The 17770-nt window shown below is 39.8% G+C and overlaps 1 protein-coding gene across 1 annotated transcript in view; it reads right to left on the reverse strand.

Annotated features, from left to right (window-relative positions):
* c1ql4a (complement component 1, q subcomponent-like 4) overlaps positions 1-15852 on the reverse strand; it is a 96170-nt gene extending 80318 nt beyond the window's left edge. The window contains exon 1 of the mRNA XM_039749924.1: positions 14382-15852. Coding sequence (XP_039605858.1) covers positions 14382-14930 — 549 coding nt within the window. The 5' untranslated portion in view covers positions 14931-15852. The remainder of the gene's footprint in view (positions 1-14381) is intronic.
* Between the last annotated feature and the right edge of the window lie 1918 nt (positions 15853-17770).

Consider the following 17770-nt stretch of genomic DNA (forward strand, 5'->3'; position numbering starts at 1 on the left):
TGAGTAAAGCTTGTAGGACTCAAAGCGGTAATTACTTCCAAAAGGGCTTCTACAAAGTACCAAATTAAAGGTATGAATACTTATTTGAATGAGAGATTTCATTTTATGATTTTTAATAAATTAGCAAATCTTTCTTGAAACATTCTTTCACTTTGTCATTTTGGGTTATTGCAGTGTAGATTGATGGTCAATGTATCAGTTTACAATTAAATCTACCAACACAATAAAGTGTACAAAAGAGAAGGGGTCTGAGTAGTTTCTAAATCCACATTAGTTTGTCTTTCAAGCAAAATAAATATTGAAATTTTTATAGAGTAATGGCAAACATGCCACTTTAAAATTGGAATTAAATATATTAACTATAAAAAAAAATAAAAAATATAAAACAATTATTCATGCTAGCAGTATTATATATATACTTATTGGCCACTTTATTAGGTACACCTGTTCAACTGCTTGTTAGAGCAAATATCTAATCAGTTAACCACATGCCAGCAACTCAATGCATTTAGGCATAAAGACATTGTGAAGATGACATGTTGGTGCCAGAGGTCAGAAAAGAATGGCCAGACTGGTTTGATCTGACAGAAAGAAACAGCAACTCAAAAAACTGTAGCTAAGGTATGTAGAAGAGCATCTGTGAACGCACAACACGTCAAACCTTGAAGCAGATGGGCTACAGCAGCAGGAGACCACACTTGGTTCCACTCCTGTCAGCAAAGAACATGCAACCGAGGCTACAATTTGCACAGGCTCACCAAAATTGGACAGTAGAAGTTTGGAAAACATTGCCTGGTCTGATGAGTCTCAATTTCTACTGTAACATTTGGATGTCAAAAGCATAAATGCATGCATCCACCCTTCCATGTATCAATGGTTCAGGCTAGTGGTGGCGGTGTAATGGTGTATGGGATATTTTCTGGGCATACTTTGGGCATCCCAAATGAGGCACATTACCTGCATTGTGAGGGAGCGTCAGTTACGTCATGACGGCCATGTGGCAATTTTCCCTGAGGGTGATCCGGCTCATAAGATTCTCATTGTTGGGGACCCAAATGGCTGGACCAGGCCAAGGGGTTGCCCACGTAACACCTGGCTGCAGCAAATGGAGGGTCATTTCCAGAGGGTAGGACTGGACTGCGTCTCTGCCTGGGGGGTTGCCAACCGGGATCCCGAGTTGTTTCGCCATGTAGTGGGTGTGGCAACGCACTGTACCAGTGCATGCTCCCCAACTTGACTTGACGTGACGATACTTTAGGCCCCTTAGTACCAACTGAGCATTTTTTAAATGCCACAGTCTACCTGAGTATTGTTGCTGTCCATCCTTTTATGACCGTAGTGTACCCATCTTCTGATTCTGATCTACTTCCAGCAGGATAACGCACCATTTCAAAAAACTCAAATCATCTCAAACTGGTTTCTTGAACATGATAATAAGTTCACTGTACTCAAATGACCCTACAGTAACCATATCTCAATCCAATAAAGGACCTTTGGGATGTGGTAGAAAGGGATATTTGCATAATGGATGTGCAACCAACAAATATGAAGCAACTGTATGATGCTATCTTGTCAATATGGACCAGAATCTCTGAGGAATGTTTCCAGCACCTTATTGAATCAATGCCATGAAGAATTAAGGTAGTTCTGAAGAGAAAAGGGGGTCCAACCCGGTACTAGCAAGGTGCACCTAATAAAGCAGCCAGTGAGTGTACAGTATATATTTGTCCGAATTTACAATATATTGCAATAATTTTATCCATCCATCCATCCTCTTCCGCTTATCCGGGGTCGGGTCGCGGGGGCAGCAGCTTGAGCAGAGACGCCCAGACTTCCCTCTCCCTGGCCACTTCTTCCAGCTCTTCCGGGAGAATTCCAAGGCGTTCCCAGGCCAGCCGGGAGACATAGTCCCTCCAGCGTGTCCTGGGTCTTCCCCGGGGCCTCCTCCCGGTTGGGCGTGCCCAGAACACCTCACCAGGGAGACGTCCAGGAGGCATCCTGATCAGATGCCTGAGCCACCTCATCTGACTCCTCTCGATGATTAATTTTATGTTAATCAAATTTGTTCAACTGACTGTTTTCCAACTAATTTATGTGTTCTTACACAGAGATGATGTATGGTTTATGTACTGTATGTTGTTTTTGTTTTCACTTTATAACTGGAAACTTGTGCAGTTGCTCTTAGGGTATAATTAATGAAGAGTACTATACAAAAATAAATGGAATTGAAAAACTGAACTAAATTAATTTTATACTCTGCTTTACAGTGTGAATTATCCACACCTAACTTTCTTACTCCAGTGATCAAAGGAGGGCGGCAGGCTATGCTGACAACAGAGAGAATGTGAAAATAAATCCTGGACAGGCTGCCAGTCCACCACACTCCCACATTCAGTCATTCAAAAATGGGACAAATTAGAGTCACCTATTGACCAACCTGAACATGCAAAATCTTCACAGATAAGTCTGAAATAAAGCTGAGGTGGCCTCCTGTTGGTGGCTCCTTTGCATGTTTTCAGCTGCTGCCTTTTATACTTAACTGCTGTTTAAAGGCCAGTGATGGCTTCTTGAGTGCACTCAGCCCTTAATTAGCTTTGATGATAATCTACATTTCACATAAGGCAGTTAACAGCGCGATTAGGGTCACTAAAGTGGTCTGCAGACGTAGATTCTGGCTGACGCAATCCGTAACACGTTCTAATATTGCTCTAGCTGAATTCATCAGAACAAAAGGCACTATATAAAATAATCTATTTGTGAGTTTTATTTTAGTTTCATTGTGTGTGTAATTTTGTTTATGATGCATTCACAATACACTTATTTATAGTGTTCAATATAAAAGAACTTATAAAATCAAACCAAGGATATTGTAAAAAATAAAACAATTTCCCAATGTACTTTTTACAGCTAATTGTTTGCACACACATTTTGCAGTTAAAGCATTTGCTCAGGGTCACATGTGAATCAAAGGCAAGGATTAAACCAGCAACCAGAAACTGATTTATGTGTCTTCTTCGTTTTATTGTAAGCTATCGCTATGGACCCTTTTGTAGCAGACTTCACACCATTACTTTTGAGCTATATCTTCATGTAATAAAGGAGTGCTGTCACTCACTTACGTCTGTAGCTTATTTTGTTTAGAGCTGGAAGACACCAGGGACATGAGGCCACCATAACGCAGACTGAATTGTAATATTTAGCCTATTTCAATTCAAGAGTCCTTGACCCTGTATTGGAGTAAACACAGTTGGAGAATACATAAATGAAAATTGTGGCACTCCTACTCTTAGCTTGTCGAGTGTGCAATAAACTAATTCTGCACTAATTTAATAAACTAAATGGCAGGCTCTCCACATAATAAACACAGTAAGCCTAATTTTGAAATTATAACATTATTCATGAGGTTGGTCATGTCTGAATGAGGCTATCTGATGGGGAACTGAAACCTCCATTTACTTGATTAAGTAAGAATTAAGATAATTTACTTTATTTAGCTCAGTGTAACCAGTGCTCATCTATATGTACTGAGGAAGCACTACAAGCAAAATGCTGCATAAAGCTAGATATAAACAACAGTAATTCCTCAACTCATTGTTTACAAATTTAACAATATAGACTTGATTATGAATTCTGAACACGTATGTCCCATGTCCTAGGGGATTATCAATAGATGGGCTGGCAGAGAATTTGCTTCAATTACAATAAACTTTACCACCCACCAGCAAATTACCCAACACCTTAAATTTTTAGAACATATCAGATCATAAGCTTTTGATTAAGACTGAGATCAAGGTGTGAGTATTTGTGTGACAGACCAACAGACCTAGGAATTTGATATACAAGGGTGAGTCAGAAGAAAACCTTAAATATTTTTTTATAGTTTATTGCAGCAAAGGTGTAAACAGTATAAGTTTTATATGTAATCTCCATGGCATTCCAGGACTTACAAAGTCTATAGATTCCTCCAGAAAAATGTCTTTTGGTAGCATGAGAAGCCACTTGTGCCCCATCTGTTGTATCTCTTCATCTGATTCGAAATTCACTCTACCCATCACCTTTTCGAGAGTTCCAAAGATGCCATAATCACTGGGGACAAAGTTGTTTCAGCTCTGGAGATAGCTACTGTTATGCCCACATTGGCGACACTTTGTAGAAGTGGAGCACATCGTGGATGATGTGGAGTGCTGAACCATACCTAATATCCAGAGGTTTTGGCTATTTCGTTTACTGTCACTTGACGATTTTCTGACACGATGTGTTCAACTTCTGCATTTGACTCTGGTGTCACTGTTTAGTGTGTTTAACCCAGTTGAGGATAGTCTGTCACAAAACGCATGCCGTTTCAGAACTTGCTACTTGATTCATACATTTCCTGGAGTGGCTGACATGCATCGCCGTTACCAACCGTCATTCGCAGATGAAATTCGATATATGTTTCTCTCCTTCACTGCTCAAAAAGCAGATGACACAACGCTGCTCATCTTTGGTGCAGATTTCCAGAGGGGCTGCCATCTTCATACTGCTACTCTGACATCATTCAGCTCGTCTGCACTGTGCATCCTCTTGATGGACACTCCAAATGATCTTGCTTACTTACATGACAATGGTATGGTGTTTAGAATTTCTATCACAATTTTAAGGTTTTCATTTGACTCACCCTCATATATAGATTACGGAATGGGTGAATGGAGAGCTTAAACAGTTGGGGGTTTCATTTTGAGATGCATCTATGAATTCAAAGATGTTCTAAACTCATGATGTGACATCTTGAGTATCTTAGTTGGTTCTCTTTTTGACACACCAATGTCATTACATAATAATTAACAAGTCGCCACATCTTCCATAACCCACTTACATTAGCAGAGGCCAGTGGACAGATAAAGACTATCCTGCCATCATCGGCTAACAAGGCTGGAGTGAGCACTAAACAAAGTGTTTGTCCATTGTAAGACCATCTCCCTAATATGGAGTTACCAGTTTTCTTAGTCTTTGGATGTGGGAGGAAACTGGAATTCTAATGTGAACAAGGAGTGAATACAGACAATACTCCGGCTGGGATTTAAGTTCTGAGCCCCCTTACACTGAAGCCAGTTTTCAACAGCTAGATAGTAGATGTGTATGATGTGACATCCTGATGAAGACTGCTTCCTGGCATAAGTGAGCTAAACCACCAAACAACACTGAGAACAGGAGTAGGAGAGCCTAAAATTGGGTCCAAAAAAGCTGAACATTCTTGACCCTCATTGTCATATCTGATATCTCATCATGGGCTCCTGTATCTGCTCTTCATGACCTGACTGCATTTTTAGAATTAAAAGGGCCATCAAAGAGCCCCAGAACACTTAGCATAGCACACCATGTTGGAGTATTCATAAAATGAACACACGTTTTGATGAGAGTCCATAGAAAGGAAACACTCTTAAATATTATAACATGTTGAAACGGGAAAATGAGAGGACTGGTGGAGCAAGCAGTGGGAGAGCCTTTCATTTCAGACTGGGACTGACGTGACACCTGACAGGAGATGAATTTAAAGCCCCCTGTTTTAAACCCTACTGAAGTGTACTATGGAAAAGAGAAATAAGAAATCTTTTCAAGAAAAGAGCTCATTTTGAAGGCCTTGTCTGTTCTTATAAACTTACAAACACCTGCAGACTCAGACCCTAATATGAAAGGCACTATATTAAACAAAGATTTATTACAGAAAGCAAACGCCACACAGCAACTTAAGAAATGTTTATACTACCCAATTGGGAAAATTGTTCATTGCACCGGTTGAATTCCACACCACAGATGAATGTTTGAAGGAGCATAGAAAGCACTGGTAAGCTTTGTTTATTTCATCAGTTCCCATCAGTATTATACTAAAAAAATAAAGAAGATGTGATATAAGAGCAAAAAAAGAAACTTGATAAGTGCTGAATATGGAAAGCCAGGGCAGAGAGACATGCTAGCACCCTGTCAACAGAGAACTGGGAAAAGTGATTGATCTCCAGAAACTGGAACAAAAGTAGGAGATTCGGTGACAGCAGCAACGCTTAAAGCCAGGAAAGGAATGAAGAAGTGAAAGGCAAGGGGAAAATGGAGAAACTGATAAAAACAAAAGTCAATAGAGTATAATAAATGGAAAACTGACTTGTCTGAATTGAGGAACCAAAAATAAATGGAAGGAGAAATTCTGGGACTAAAATGGATGTGCTAAATGTAAGTGGAAGTAAGAAAGTACACACAAGTGAAGTGGACAGGAGGAAGGAAAGGAAGGTGCAAGGAAATAGAAATGGAGCAAGACAGAAAGAGAAGAAAACACTGAAGTCATATAGTGCCTTCACACATAATTATTTCAATTCAGTTGCTCCACATAACACCTTCTGTGTTAGCACTATCACAATTTCTTTTTAATAGCAAACAAGCAAACCTTTTACACAGTTTATAAAGAAATGTCCATAATAGTCCATCTTCTTTTCTTACACCCTTCTTTATCTCTGAGTAGTTACTTCTAGGTACCTGCCTGAGTGACTAAACTTGTTTTATATGACTTTTTAACTGTTACTGTGTATCTGTAGTAACAGTATGGGGAAGTGCACTTCAGTTACATATTGTGTGCTTGGTGGCACAGCAGTTAGTGCTGCTGCTGCCTGGATTGACTCAGATGTTGTCCCATTCACCCAGGGCATGTATGAATATTATCAGGGTGTCCCAGTTCCCTCGACCATTGCAAAGACATGTTGGTCAAGCTATATGGTTATCTGAACTGGATGAGCAGCTCCCCATGTTGGACATCATCCTGGGTTAGTTCCTACCTTGTACCCATTACTACTGTGGAAAGCTTTGGTTCCCGTCAACTAGAAATTAGATTAAGCACAATTAGGAGATGGATGGATTGTGCATGCAGCTAGGCAAACAATCAGTAGATTGTAACATATCAGCAAGCCTTGTGAAGTTCTCAACCCTGCTTAATCTCATTCAGGATCATGGAGGTAGAATTAAACAAAAATTAAATTAAACCAGAGTACCTGGAGATAAAAAAACCAAAATAAATTCCACAAACCCAGGAAAAATGTAAAACAACCAGGCATGGGATTAGAGTTTAGGACACGGGGTCTTTGAGGCAGGAATGCTAATCCTTGCACCACATTGTGGTGACTTCAGGCAAGTACTGACTAAATACTATTGTTATAAGTACGAGTGTAAATCAGTTGTTACCTGCACTTTTGTGATAATTTTGATTGAGTTGGCTGTACAGCTTTTCCTGTGCACATGTGGCAACATGGTGTGGTGGTTGTCACAGTTGACTAGGGGTAAAACAGGCCATTTCATTCTCTGTTTGCACCAAAGACAGACAGCAAGCAGTGATTTGCTTTTTATGATGGTCTGAAACCATCCATCAAAGGCTTTCTACACAATATGGAGAGACTGTTTTACTATAGCGGAGTTTTATAAATTAATTGAGAAATTCAAAAATGGTTGGACAAATGAAGAAGGAACAGGATGCCCATCCCTGTCCACCACTGCCACCACCGACAGCAATAAGCAAGTCCATATCATGATTCTTATGAACTGATGAGGATTATGGTGCCTGGTACATCTTCAGCCCATAGAAAGTGGGTTACTATTCACAGCTGTACTTTGGTGGTAATAAAGAAAGGAGCGGTCATGTTTATTTCTAGAAAACAATGAGACAAATGACTGATCAAGGTGGGAACTTTACCATTGTGACCACAGACACACCACATTTCCACAAGCCTGGGAAGAAAGTTATAGATAGATAGATAGATAGATAGATAGATAGATAGATAGATAGATAGATAGATAGATAGATAGATAGATAGATAGATACTACAGCCAACCCCAAACAAAATCATCACAAAATGTGGAAAATTATTGACTTAACTTCATACTTGAAATGTGACCAGTACCTGGTTTTTAGTTTTGTATTGCATTAATCTTAAAGTACTTCATAAAGCTTATCACCTTTGTTGTAAACAGAGCCTCACATAGAGGGCATTTAACCAACTGTTTACATTGTACAAATTAGATAAGAAATTTCCCAGACAGGAGAGTAAAGATGTTCACTCAGTAAACTAATGCGTGCAAACATTCAATGAAAATGGAAATTAAAAATTGAACACATTTTTGAGGTTAAGAAACATAATTTTACCTTAAAAAAATAAAACTTTACAATACTGGATAAAGGGTTCCACTTTCCTGACCAAAGCCAAGACCTCATCTAAGAAAACAAAAATGTAATAAAGCTTAATTATTAAAGATTCTACCAGGCAGCGCATCAATGCCACTGTCTTCTGACCTCAGATTCAAAATCCTAAATGTAAGCAAGCTTCGTAACCATGGCATCAAAAAGTCAAAATACCACACTGTTTGCTATCAAATATGATCTCCCAGGAGGATGCTACACTAATCGCACCAGGGCCTCTGACGGCATGCTCATGTAAAACCACCTGGGAATAATATGAAGCACCTGCTTTTTCATCAGTGCTGCTCTGCCCGGCTAAGCCAAACTGCAAATAGTATGCAAGCACTACCCCCACCTCCCCCATACGGACCCCTCCTCACCATCCTTAACCCAGGCTATTTAGCATCTTCAGGATCTATTTAGAATGAATGAAGCAGCTGGCATGCTACATATTACTGATTGTGAAATCACAGTCTGCAGAGAATGTAATGAAGAAAAATGGAATTTGCTGTATAATAAGAGTCACAGGACAAGGAGCATAGAAATAATCAATCAATCAATCAATCAACCTATTTATTTATTAATAAAATGCAGAAACTTTCATATCTCCCAATCTATCTGTTGTGGCCTATAAGCGGCATCTCAAAGCCCTAAACCCCAGTCACAACCACACAGACTCTTTCTCAGATTCAAATAACCGTGCATTTCTAGGAAAAATCCACAGGCTTCTTCTAATACACAAAAATATACAATCCCTTTTGTTTGTTTTTTTTTTTTGTTCCACTCCTCCCAGGAGAGCTTTGTGTTCCTCCCCAGGCTGAGGTGAAGTGCCTCCAGAGCATTGCACCCAGAAAGCATTTCCAGGCCAAGCAGAACCATTATAAATCAAGGGAGTCCTCTCCAGGCAGCACTCCCTAGTAGTACCTGGGCAACCATGCAGCCCAGCAAACCAGAGCCATGCCAAAGGAGCACTGCCAACTATCATATTGGGGGAACTACTGTTCTTAATAGGAAGTCTCCTTCCATTCATCCATTATATCTTTGTTCCAACTGGGGAAAGGGATGTTAGTTCACCCATTACATCTATCTATCTATCTATCTATCTATCTATCTATCTATCTATCTATCTATCTATCTATCTATAATATAGTGCCTTATCTATCTATCTATCTATCTCTTATATAGTGCCTTTCATATCTATCTATCTATCTATCTATCTGTTATATAGTGCCTTTCATATCTATCTATCTATCTATCTATCTATCTATCTATCTATCTATCTATCTATCTGTTATATATTGCCTTTCATATCTATCTATCCTATCATATACAGTACATTTCATATCCCTATAAAACAGAATGTAATGTTTGCCTCCATCACAAAGCCTTTGGCTCTTGTTCTGCAGCTGGTTCACCATATTACCCTGGTCTGCTATTACCCCCAACATGTGAACACTGCCTTTTTTCAGTTTCTCTTCTTTTCTTATGCTAGAGCATATTACAAAAATGCTCTATGAAATATGGAAAATAATATCCTCATTTTTGTCATAATCAGCACGACGGTATCTGTGCCATTTAGAATATCTGCTCATATCAGAGGAGACAGGGCCTCTAGTGTTACATGGAAAATATTTGCAACGTAAAGGTCACCAGTCATCCACATGTGAGAGTACGAGCGAGCTGTTGGTGTTTGTCGTATTCTCATGGATAGAAGCCGGAGGTTGGCAAAGTTGTCAGGGCTCTTTGTCCTCTCAAGTGGGTGACGCTCCACTTCACAGTTTCACCCTTAATTGATGATCCTTTTCTGCTGCATGTGTTGTGTTCTTCTTGTTTTGTGCTGGCACATAAAGAAATTTGTATACGATGACTGTGCTCCACTTACTTGAAAATGAGTTCTATTTAATTTACTTCAATTTATTCTAATCGGTTTAATGCAGCATATTTAATTCACTTCAATTTACTTTTATTTAATTCCTTTTAATAATACAGTAGGTGAAGCCCAGATTGACTTGGCAGGCATTCAAAGCTTTAGGAACTGAGCAGCCACAAAAACGTTTACTCATGAACACTAGCCACATGAGCCACTCTCCTGCTCATAAATTTTAGTTTACTCTAAATCAGGGCCATTTTTTCCCTCTAATTTTATAATAGTGTTTCTCATTGCTGTATTAAAATCTCGGAAGACTAGATTCTTGCTCCAACACTCTGTCTTTGTGGAGTTTGCCCAATGATTAACATGTTAATGTCAATTGGTGTCCATGACTGGCCCCTGCTTCACTTTCAGTACCGTCACTGTAGGCTCCCTGCAAACCTGAAGCACTTTAGGTTTTGTCCCACACAAAATGAGTGTTTATGAAGTTACTGTAATTAATTAATTCACACACAACTGGGGGAGTGTGTGTCATGTGATGGTCTAGCCCTGCTGTGCTTGGTTGGTTCCTGCTTTACACCTGATGCTGATGGGAAATGAGCCAAGCTCCCACGTCCATGATTATTATTATTACGTGTTATGCCTGGATGGATGGATTCAGACAGTGAATGGGCATTTTAACCCATTTGGTCACTGACTTAATGCAACATCAGTTAGAAATGTAGCACATGGGAGAGAAAGAAGATCTACTAAATATAATTTATGAGCAAATATAACGTATTAGCAAATGCTTATGCTTTAAAGCTTGTGTCAAATGTAACTGCTAAGAAACAGCAATCTACCTGAGGTTTCTTAATTCTACCTTTTTTTTTTTTGCTGAAATGTAATCAAAACCATGCACAAAATATTAACTGGACTTTCTCATATACTCAGATTTGGGGATGGATATTTGAGGAGTAAACCAGAAGACAATGATTATATTTTTATATTATGTACATTAAAGAATCGTCAATAACAAATCAAATCAAATGAGTAATATATTGAACAACTTTTATAAAGTAAAGTTCAATAAATCGGACTCCTGAACAAATAAGTACCACTTCCGGTTAGTGGAAATAGTTGATAGAAATCTACGTTTTGTACCTAATACTTGTATGCAAAATTTGGTTGACCTAACTGAGAGCGTACTAAATTTATTGTGTTTACACACAGACACACAGGTATAATTCCAAAAATGGTATTTTTGGACTCAGGTAGGTCTAAAATGTCAAGATTCATCAAAATCACAAAATCTAATTTTTGATTACAATACTTTCCCAGTGAGAAAGTAAATCAGACTCAGGGAGGTCTAAAACGCAGAGATTCATCAAAATCTCAAGGTTGAATTTTTGGATGATTACAATACTTTCCCTATACTTTGTATACAAGAAAGTAAAACAACAAGAGCATGAAAAGTGAATTACTAGAATGTGTAAATATAAAAATAGAAGCGGAGGTACCTAATAAAGGCTAAAATCACATGTAATTCATTCTTAAGGATGCTAATAATTCTTATTACTGCACTCAATGAGTGATGCATCATCTCAGAAAGTGGTCACCTCTGCTGGCATAGCCCGACTTTGTACTGTACATAAACCACAGATTAAGTGAAATTGGCTTTGTCAATTTCTAGAATGTGCCCTACCCCCAAGTGTCACTCTGTCTTCCTTGTATTGTTAATGAAATGTATTCTCTCCATCCTTCCAAAGACTAAAAATAATATTTCACTTTCCTGGCAAGAACGCATGTCTGGGGTCATCATGTCAGAATTCAGGTACAATGTGCTTGATTTAAGAAACTTAGAAATGCTATCACTGGTCATAAAGTTACTGCAAGGAATGACCCCCACATCTGAGGATTACTGAGGACTCTTGCTGTGGTGAACTAGGTAGTGCTTCTCCAAAACCAGTCTTCAAAGCATCTTCCCAAACAAGGGTTGATACTGGTCTGCTGCTACAGTCCTGAGTGAATATAATAACTTCCAAAAACCTTAGACTACGTGATTCTTGATAGGTAACAAACATCATGAGCAACACAGTGGCGTAGTGGTTAGTGAGCTGCCTCTCAGCTCGTAAGACTTGGGTTCTATTCTTCGGTGTTTGTTTGCTTTCCCCTTGTCTGTGTGGGTTACTCCAATCTTCCTCCCACATCCCCATAGATGTGCAGGTTACGTGTACTGGTGACTCCCCATTGGTCCTGTGCAAGTCTGGGTATGTTAATCATTGTACCCTATTCAGAAATGGCTCTTGCCTACTTCTGAAGGCTGCTGGTATTGGGTGTCGTTCCTCAAAGTCCTAAATAGAATTAAGTAGGTTTCAAACTGTTACATTTGTCCAAAATCTTTTGCCTTATGTTTATTGTTCCAGTGTGGGTATGGTTGTGTGTGAGTGAATGGTGGAACAACAACAACTACATGTTTTTATATAGCACATTTTCATGTAACGATGTAGCTATGAAAACCAATTCAGGAACGGCAATAATATTTAAAAAAACACACACATAATAAGTACAAAGAAAGAAAAGGTAAGGTCAGAACCCATCTAGAGCTGGACTTTGAATAGGCACCTGCCTCCATGACACTGAACTGGACATCACTAATATTATAATCCATCTACTGGCTCTTCCATTACTCTGTCCATTTTAAATCAAGAATCACATACCCATTCTGTTGCTTGACCTGCATAAGCCTCAAACCTCTGAGAAAAATTCATTTTTCCGAAGCCAGTCACGTTACTTTTCCAAAAACTTGCTGTATAAGTTAAAGCAATTGTTTGAAATAATTCATCTTCACCTTTGCCCTGCCTGTGTGCCCTCTGTGTCCTGCTCCAATGCTCACTTTTATTCCTTTTTGCACATTCTAAATGCCACTTTGGCGGTTTCATGTAATAGAGGCTACTGCTTCACCTGGGCTCGGAAAAAGGGTCACTTGTCATTAAAGGTGACTAAAGGCAGCAGGAAAGGCATCTAGATGTAAAGAACATCTGCTCCCTATTTGAGGGGTAAACAGCCAACCTCTGGTAACCCACAAAATCACTGGTAAACCAGCAAACAGGTGAATGAATTTAAATACAACCAAAGCGTTAAATGATTGACTGAACTGAAAATGTTTTTTGTGGTCAGTAAAGATGGTCACTCGCTCTCACTAAGTAACATGATAATATTCCACATGTGCTTTGAAGAGTCATATTCACGTTTAATTGGACGGCAGTCTAAAGTCTCTTAATCTCTTACCTGCTGTTTTACAGGGAATCTGATTTTCAGCCATCTCTTTGTGCTTGTGGTTGAACCTCTCACATAAATAATCCTCCTTCTGATCATTGTAAGATCCGGCAGAGTGAGGTTTACATTTCAGTTTACATTTGTATTGACTTTAAGAACAAAGAAATCTTTTTATGATGGTCAATTTCAGCCAGGTAAAAATCAATTCCTAGCATTAATATTATGAAACCAGTTTAAATCAGTGTCACGGAAGGGAGAATTTAGCATAAGCCAGGAATGAACCCTGAACAGAATGTCCTAACATCACAGGACTCACTCACGGATACACCCATATAGGGACACTTTAAAAAATGCTAAATAACTTGATATGCATATCTGGAGGAAAACCTCACACAGAAATGGGGCAAACGTGCAAACTGCACACAGTCGACCTCCAAGTGCAGGATTCAAGCACAGAGTGCAGAATCCATGAGGTGATAGAGCTTAACATTATGCCACCCTGTTTCAATTTCATTCAGCACAACTGATTGTTATTATATCTGTACAAAGAAAAGTATCATCAGTGATGAGCAGACACAGGAGTGAATGGCACTTAATAATTCACACTTTCTAATTTACACCAGTGTCTGCCATCAGAGATGCATTTTGTACAATTCGTTTAGAATTTAGTGGTGCAATCAATAATCTCAAAATATCAAGACAAATCTGTAACAACATTGGACAGGCAGCCAGTTGAAAGCAAATATCCAAGAAATTAAAATGAGGCACATTTTGAGATTTTGTTTAGCCTCCGAATGTCAGATACAACCTCTGTGGCCTTCCAGCAAGCGTCAATTATGGTGTTTACTGATTTTGACTGAATTAAGTGCTAAGGAGCTTTTACACTTATGTATGCACACACATATGCCCAAGTGTGATCCAATGGCACATCTCTGAAACACACACATGTAACATGTTAAGGATTACCACCAACAACTCACAAGCAGACTCACCAGCATGCACACCTACACTCAAATGCAATCACACCAATTTCTAGCACCCACCAGTTCCGACAACCCTCACCTGACCATTTTTCTTCAGATCTGCCCACATGCTGGTGCCATCGCCCCCTCTCATCAGAACATGATAGGTGAAGTAATAGATGCCAGGCAAAGGACATGTGAATTTTCCAGTTGTGGGTTCATAGTAGTTTCCCACATTGGTGACCACATCGTCAAACTTGAGCACTTCACTGCCTTCATGGGGTTTACGGAGTCCTGCGTAAAATGCAATTCTAGGGCTGTAGAAGGACGGAACATATCCTCCAGGTCCTGGTCCTGGGGGACCTGGAGGTCCAGGCTTTCCAGGCTCTCCAGGAGGTCCACGGGGTCCAGGTGGACCGGGAGGACCTCTAAACCCAGTCTTTCCCTTGCGTGAGTGCTCCTTGCCGGTCTCTGTCAAGAAAGGTGGTGGGGAAACGGCTGCCAGCTCCTGACTGGCTTCTGCAGATCCATGTGTCGTGTAAGGGTCACAGACCATGCGGCAACTGCCCAGCATTTCGTAGTGTGTACCAGAGGTAGCCTTTGAGCTGTGCACCAGCAGTGGGATGGCAATTAGTAAGATGAGAATCATGGCGACACCAATGGCTGCACCGATTACCCGCTTTCTCCTGCTGAGCCTAGACGAGGCCAGCGTGAGGAAGTCGTCTGTGTTTTTGGTCGTAATGGTGGTGGCTGTGTACTGTGCCGTTGGGGGAAGAAATGGGAGTCAAAAAGACTCAGGAGAGGAATGAAGAAGCGGAAGGGTCTCTCGGTAAGAAAAGCCAGCTGAAGCAGATGGGTGTGTCTTTGACCTGAGAAAACCCAGAAGGACAACCTGTTGAAATAGAAGCCTGGATTCCTTTCGTTCTGACTGGTGTACCAGCTGCTTTACTACAATCAACTTCACAGCCACTGAGAAAGAGAATGGAGGAAAAGTTCACTCCTGACAACTCCCTTGTACCTCCGCTCTTTTTATAATGACGGCACAGAACGTAATCAAAAATGTTTCTTCACTTGTTACTATTAGTTTAGCACAGCATAGTTTTAACCATCTCATTAAATTCTTTTCATTTTTAAGTTTCTGAAGTCAAAATAAATACATTTGCGTCATGTTAAAATTTTCCCCACCTTGGTAACCTCTCACGTCTTCTTGGACAAATGTTTATTTCTTCAAAGATTTTGTCCCAATCCTTTTTTTTTAAACCTTGACTTTGAAAATGCAGGGAGCTTCTCCTTTCTCACATCTCAAGTCTCCAGGGTAATCAAGAAAGGCAGATCTCTCCTTTCCTAGCCACCTTTTCTCCTTTTTTAAATCTTCACCGTGAAGCCTCAGTTTATAATGCAGGTATAGTTTTTTTTGTATTAATTGGCCACTCTTGTTATTTCAGTTTCAATTATATTCCATCCTTTTTCATTTTTATATTTTTCAGCAGTGAGCAAGAAATCCAGAAAGATCCCCTCTTTCCCTTCTGGCTTTCACTTGATTTCTGACCATAAAAATTCAGTTTCTGGAATGTCTTGTCTCTTGTCCTCTCTCTCTCTCTCTCCCTCTCTCTCTTTCACTAGCTCCCTCCCTCCCTCTCTCTCTCTCTCTCTCTCTCTCACTTAGACTTACAGTGCTGAGATTGCTCCGTATGTAGCTAAGAAGTAAATAGGTAAGCAGCTTAATGAATCTCACTTGTTGCAAAAAAGCCGGAATAAAACTTGAGAACAGAACAGGACAGACAGAATGGCGAAAGAATCACAGCACAAAACAAAGAGTAGCTAGAGAGTTAAAGGGCAGATGATTTAACTGACAATTCACTCGCACCACAGTGACACAGTAAATAGTGTGCTTCTGTGCCCTCTAGACGATCAGTTTAGCTCATAAACCACAGGGAGCCCATCCATCAGGCAAGTCACCAAGACCGCACCTTTACAAGCAAGTGGTGAGCCATCCAACTTCAGTTAATTCAGTGCTGTTAGATCTCCTTCCTTTCTTTGTTTCTTTCTGTCTTACACAGCCTCCAAAACTGCAACAAAAAGTACCATCTCCTGGAAATTAGAAAAGAGCCATGTGCCACTTTCTCCCCCGTCCCCACTTTTCTTCTCTCCTTTAACTTTTCTCCTTTGTATTCTGAGGTCACTTCTCTTCAGCCAATTCTGTTCATCAATAAATCAATCTTGGGAGCAGCAGATGCTTCCCCCACCTTAGACGCTTCCTTGCAGTCGGCCTGCTATCTGAGTGGAAGGTCAGACAAACTAAAGTGCCTTGTGTTTAACCCCAAAAGCCTTCTGGAGGTAACTGCTGTATCTATCAATCCATGAATCTTGTTAAAAATGTTTTCAATTCATTCAGCTTTGAAAGTAAATCCTTTTCCGTTCTTCTTCAGCAACAACCTGCACTTGCAATTTTTTTTGAAGACGAAGAGTTTTGTAAAAGAAATCAATCAGAGGAAAATTCAGATAATCAGATTGTTTATTTCTTTTTACTGAAGTTCTTGACTCAATGCAGGCCCATTTGGTTAATTAAAAAAATGAAGAGCTTTTATGAAATTGCCCAGCAGGAATCTAAATGACTGTCCTGTCCCTTAGATCCTTCTCTGTCTCTCTCTCGCTCCATCAGCTGATTGCTGGGCGCTGTTTGACCGTCTCTTCCACTCAGAGCTCCTTGCTGACTACGGGCTGCAGGTGTAGAATGCGAGTGTGTGTGAGATGGAGGCGGGGGGGTGAAGGGGTGGAAGGAGACATTGATGGTTTGACCCTCCCATGTGCTGCTAATATGCATGAGATGGAATTTAAAGGATTTTTGTATAATCTTTTACTATTTATTTGTTACCTCAAAGTTTTGTAAAAAAAAAAAAATAATAATAATAATAATACAGCACATTTATGTTTTGTAAGCAACGCTGGATAAGAACATTAGTTAAATAAATACATGTAAATAAAGCATAATAATTCATTATATAATCAGAAGAAGAATTACTTAGTAATTCCTAATCCTGGTGGAATAGGAGAGTTGTTGCTAATTTGAATGTGGATATGGGGGCCTACTATGTGTACCCGGCATGTTCTCCGTGTCTTGTAAATTACTGCTGTACTCATCTCAGTATCCCCATGATTTCTAACAGGGAATTACAGAGCACAGATGGAGGGACATTCTGCATGCAATAATTGTTAATTATATTGACTGATATTTGGGAGCATATGCTGATACAGCGCATTGCTGCACCCACCATAAAATGAACCACTTGGACTGGGACCCGAGTGCAGCTGTGAAACAGATGATACCTTAGCACTAAACTGGAAAAATTATGAGTTTTTTTTTTGCTGGAGTGCCAATCCTGTGAGTTGAAGGACCTGGAAGAGCCTTGCTCAAGGGTCCAACGGAGTTGAGTCACTTCTGGTGTTTATGGGATTCAAACTGGCTGATATTTGTTGTATACTAATTCC

Source organism: Polypterus senegalus, chromosome 3 (assembly GCF_016835505.1).
Source record: "Polypterus senegalus isolate Bchr_013 chromosome 3, ASM1683550v1, whole genome shotgun sequence".
Taxonomy (NCBI): Eukaryota; Metazoa; Chordata; class Cladistia; order Polypteriformes; family Polypteridae; genus Polypterus; species Polypterus senegalus.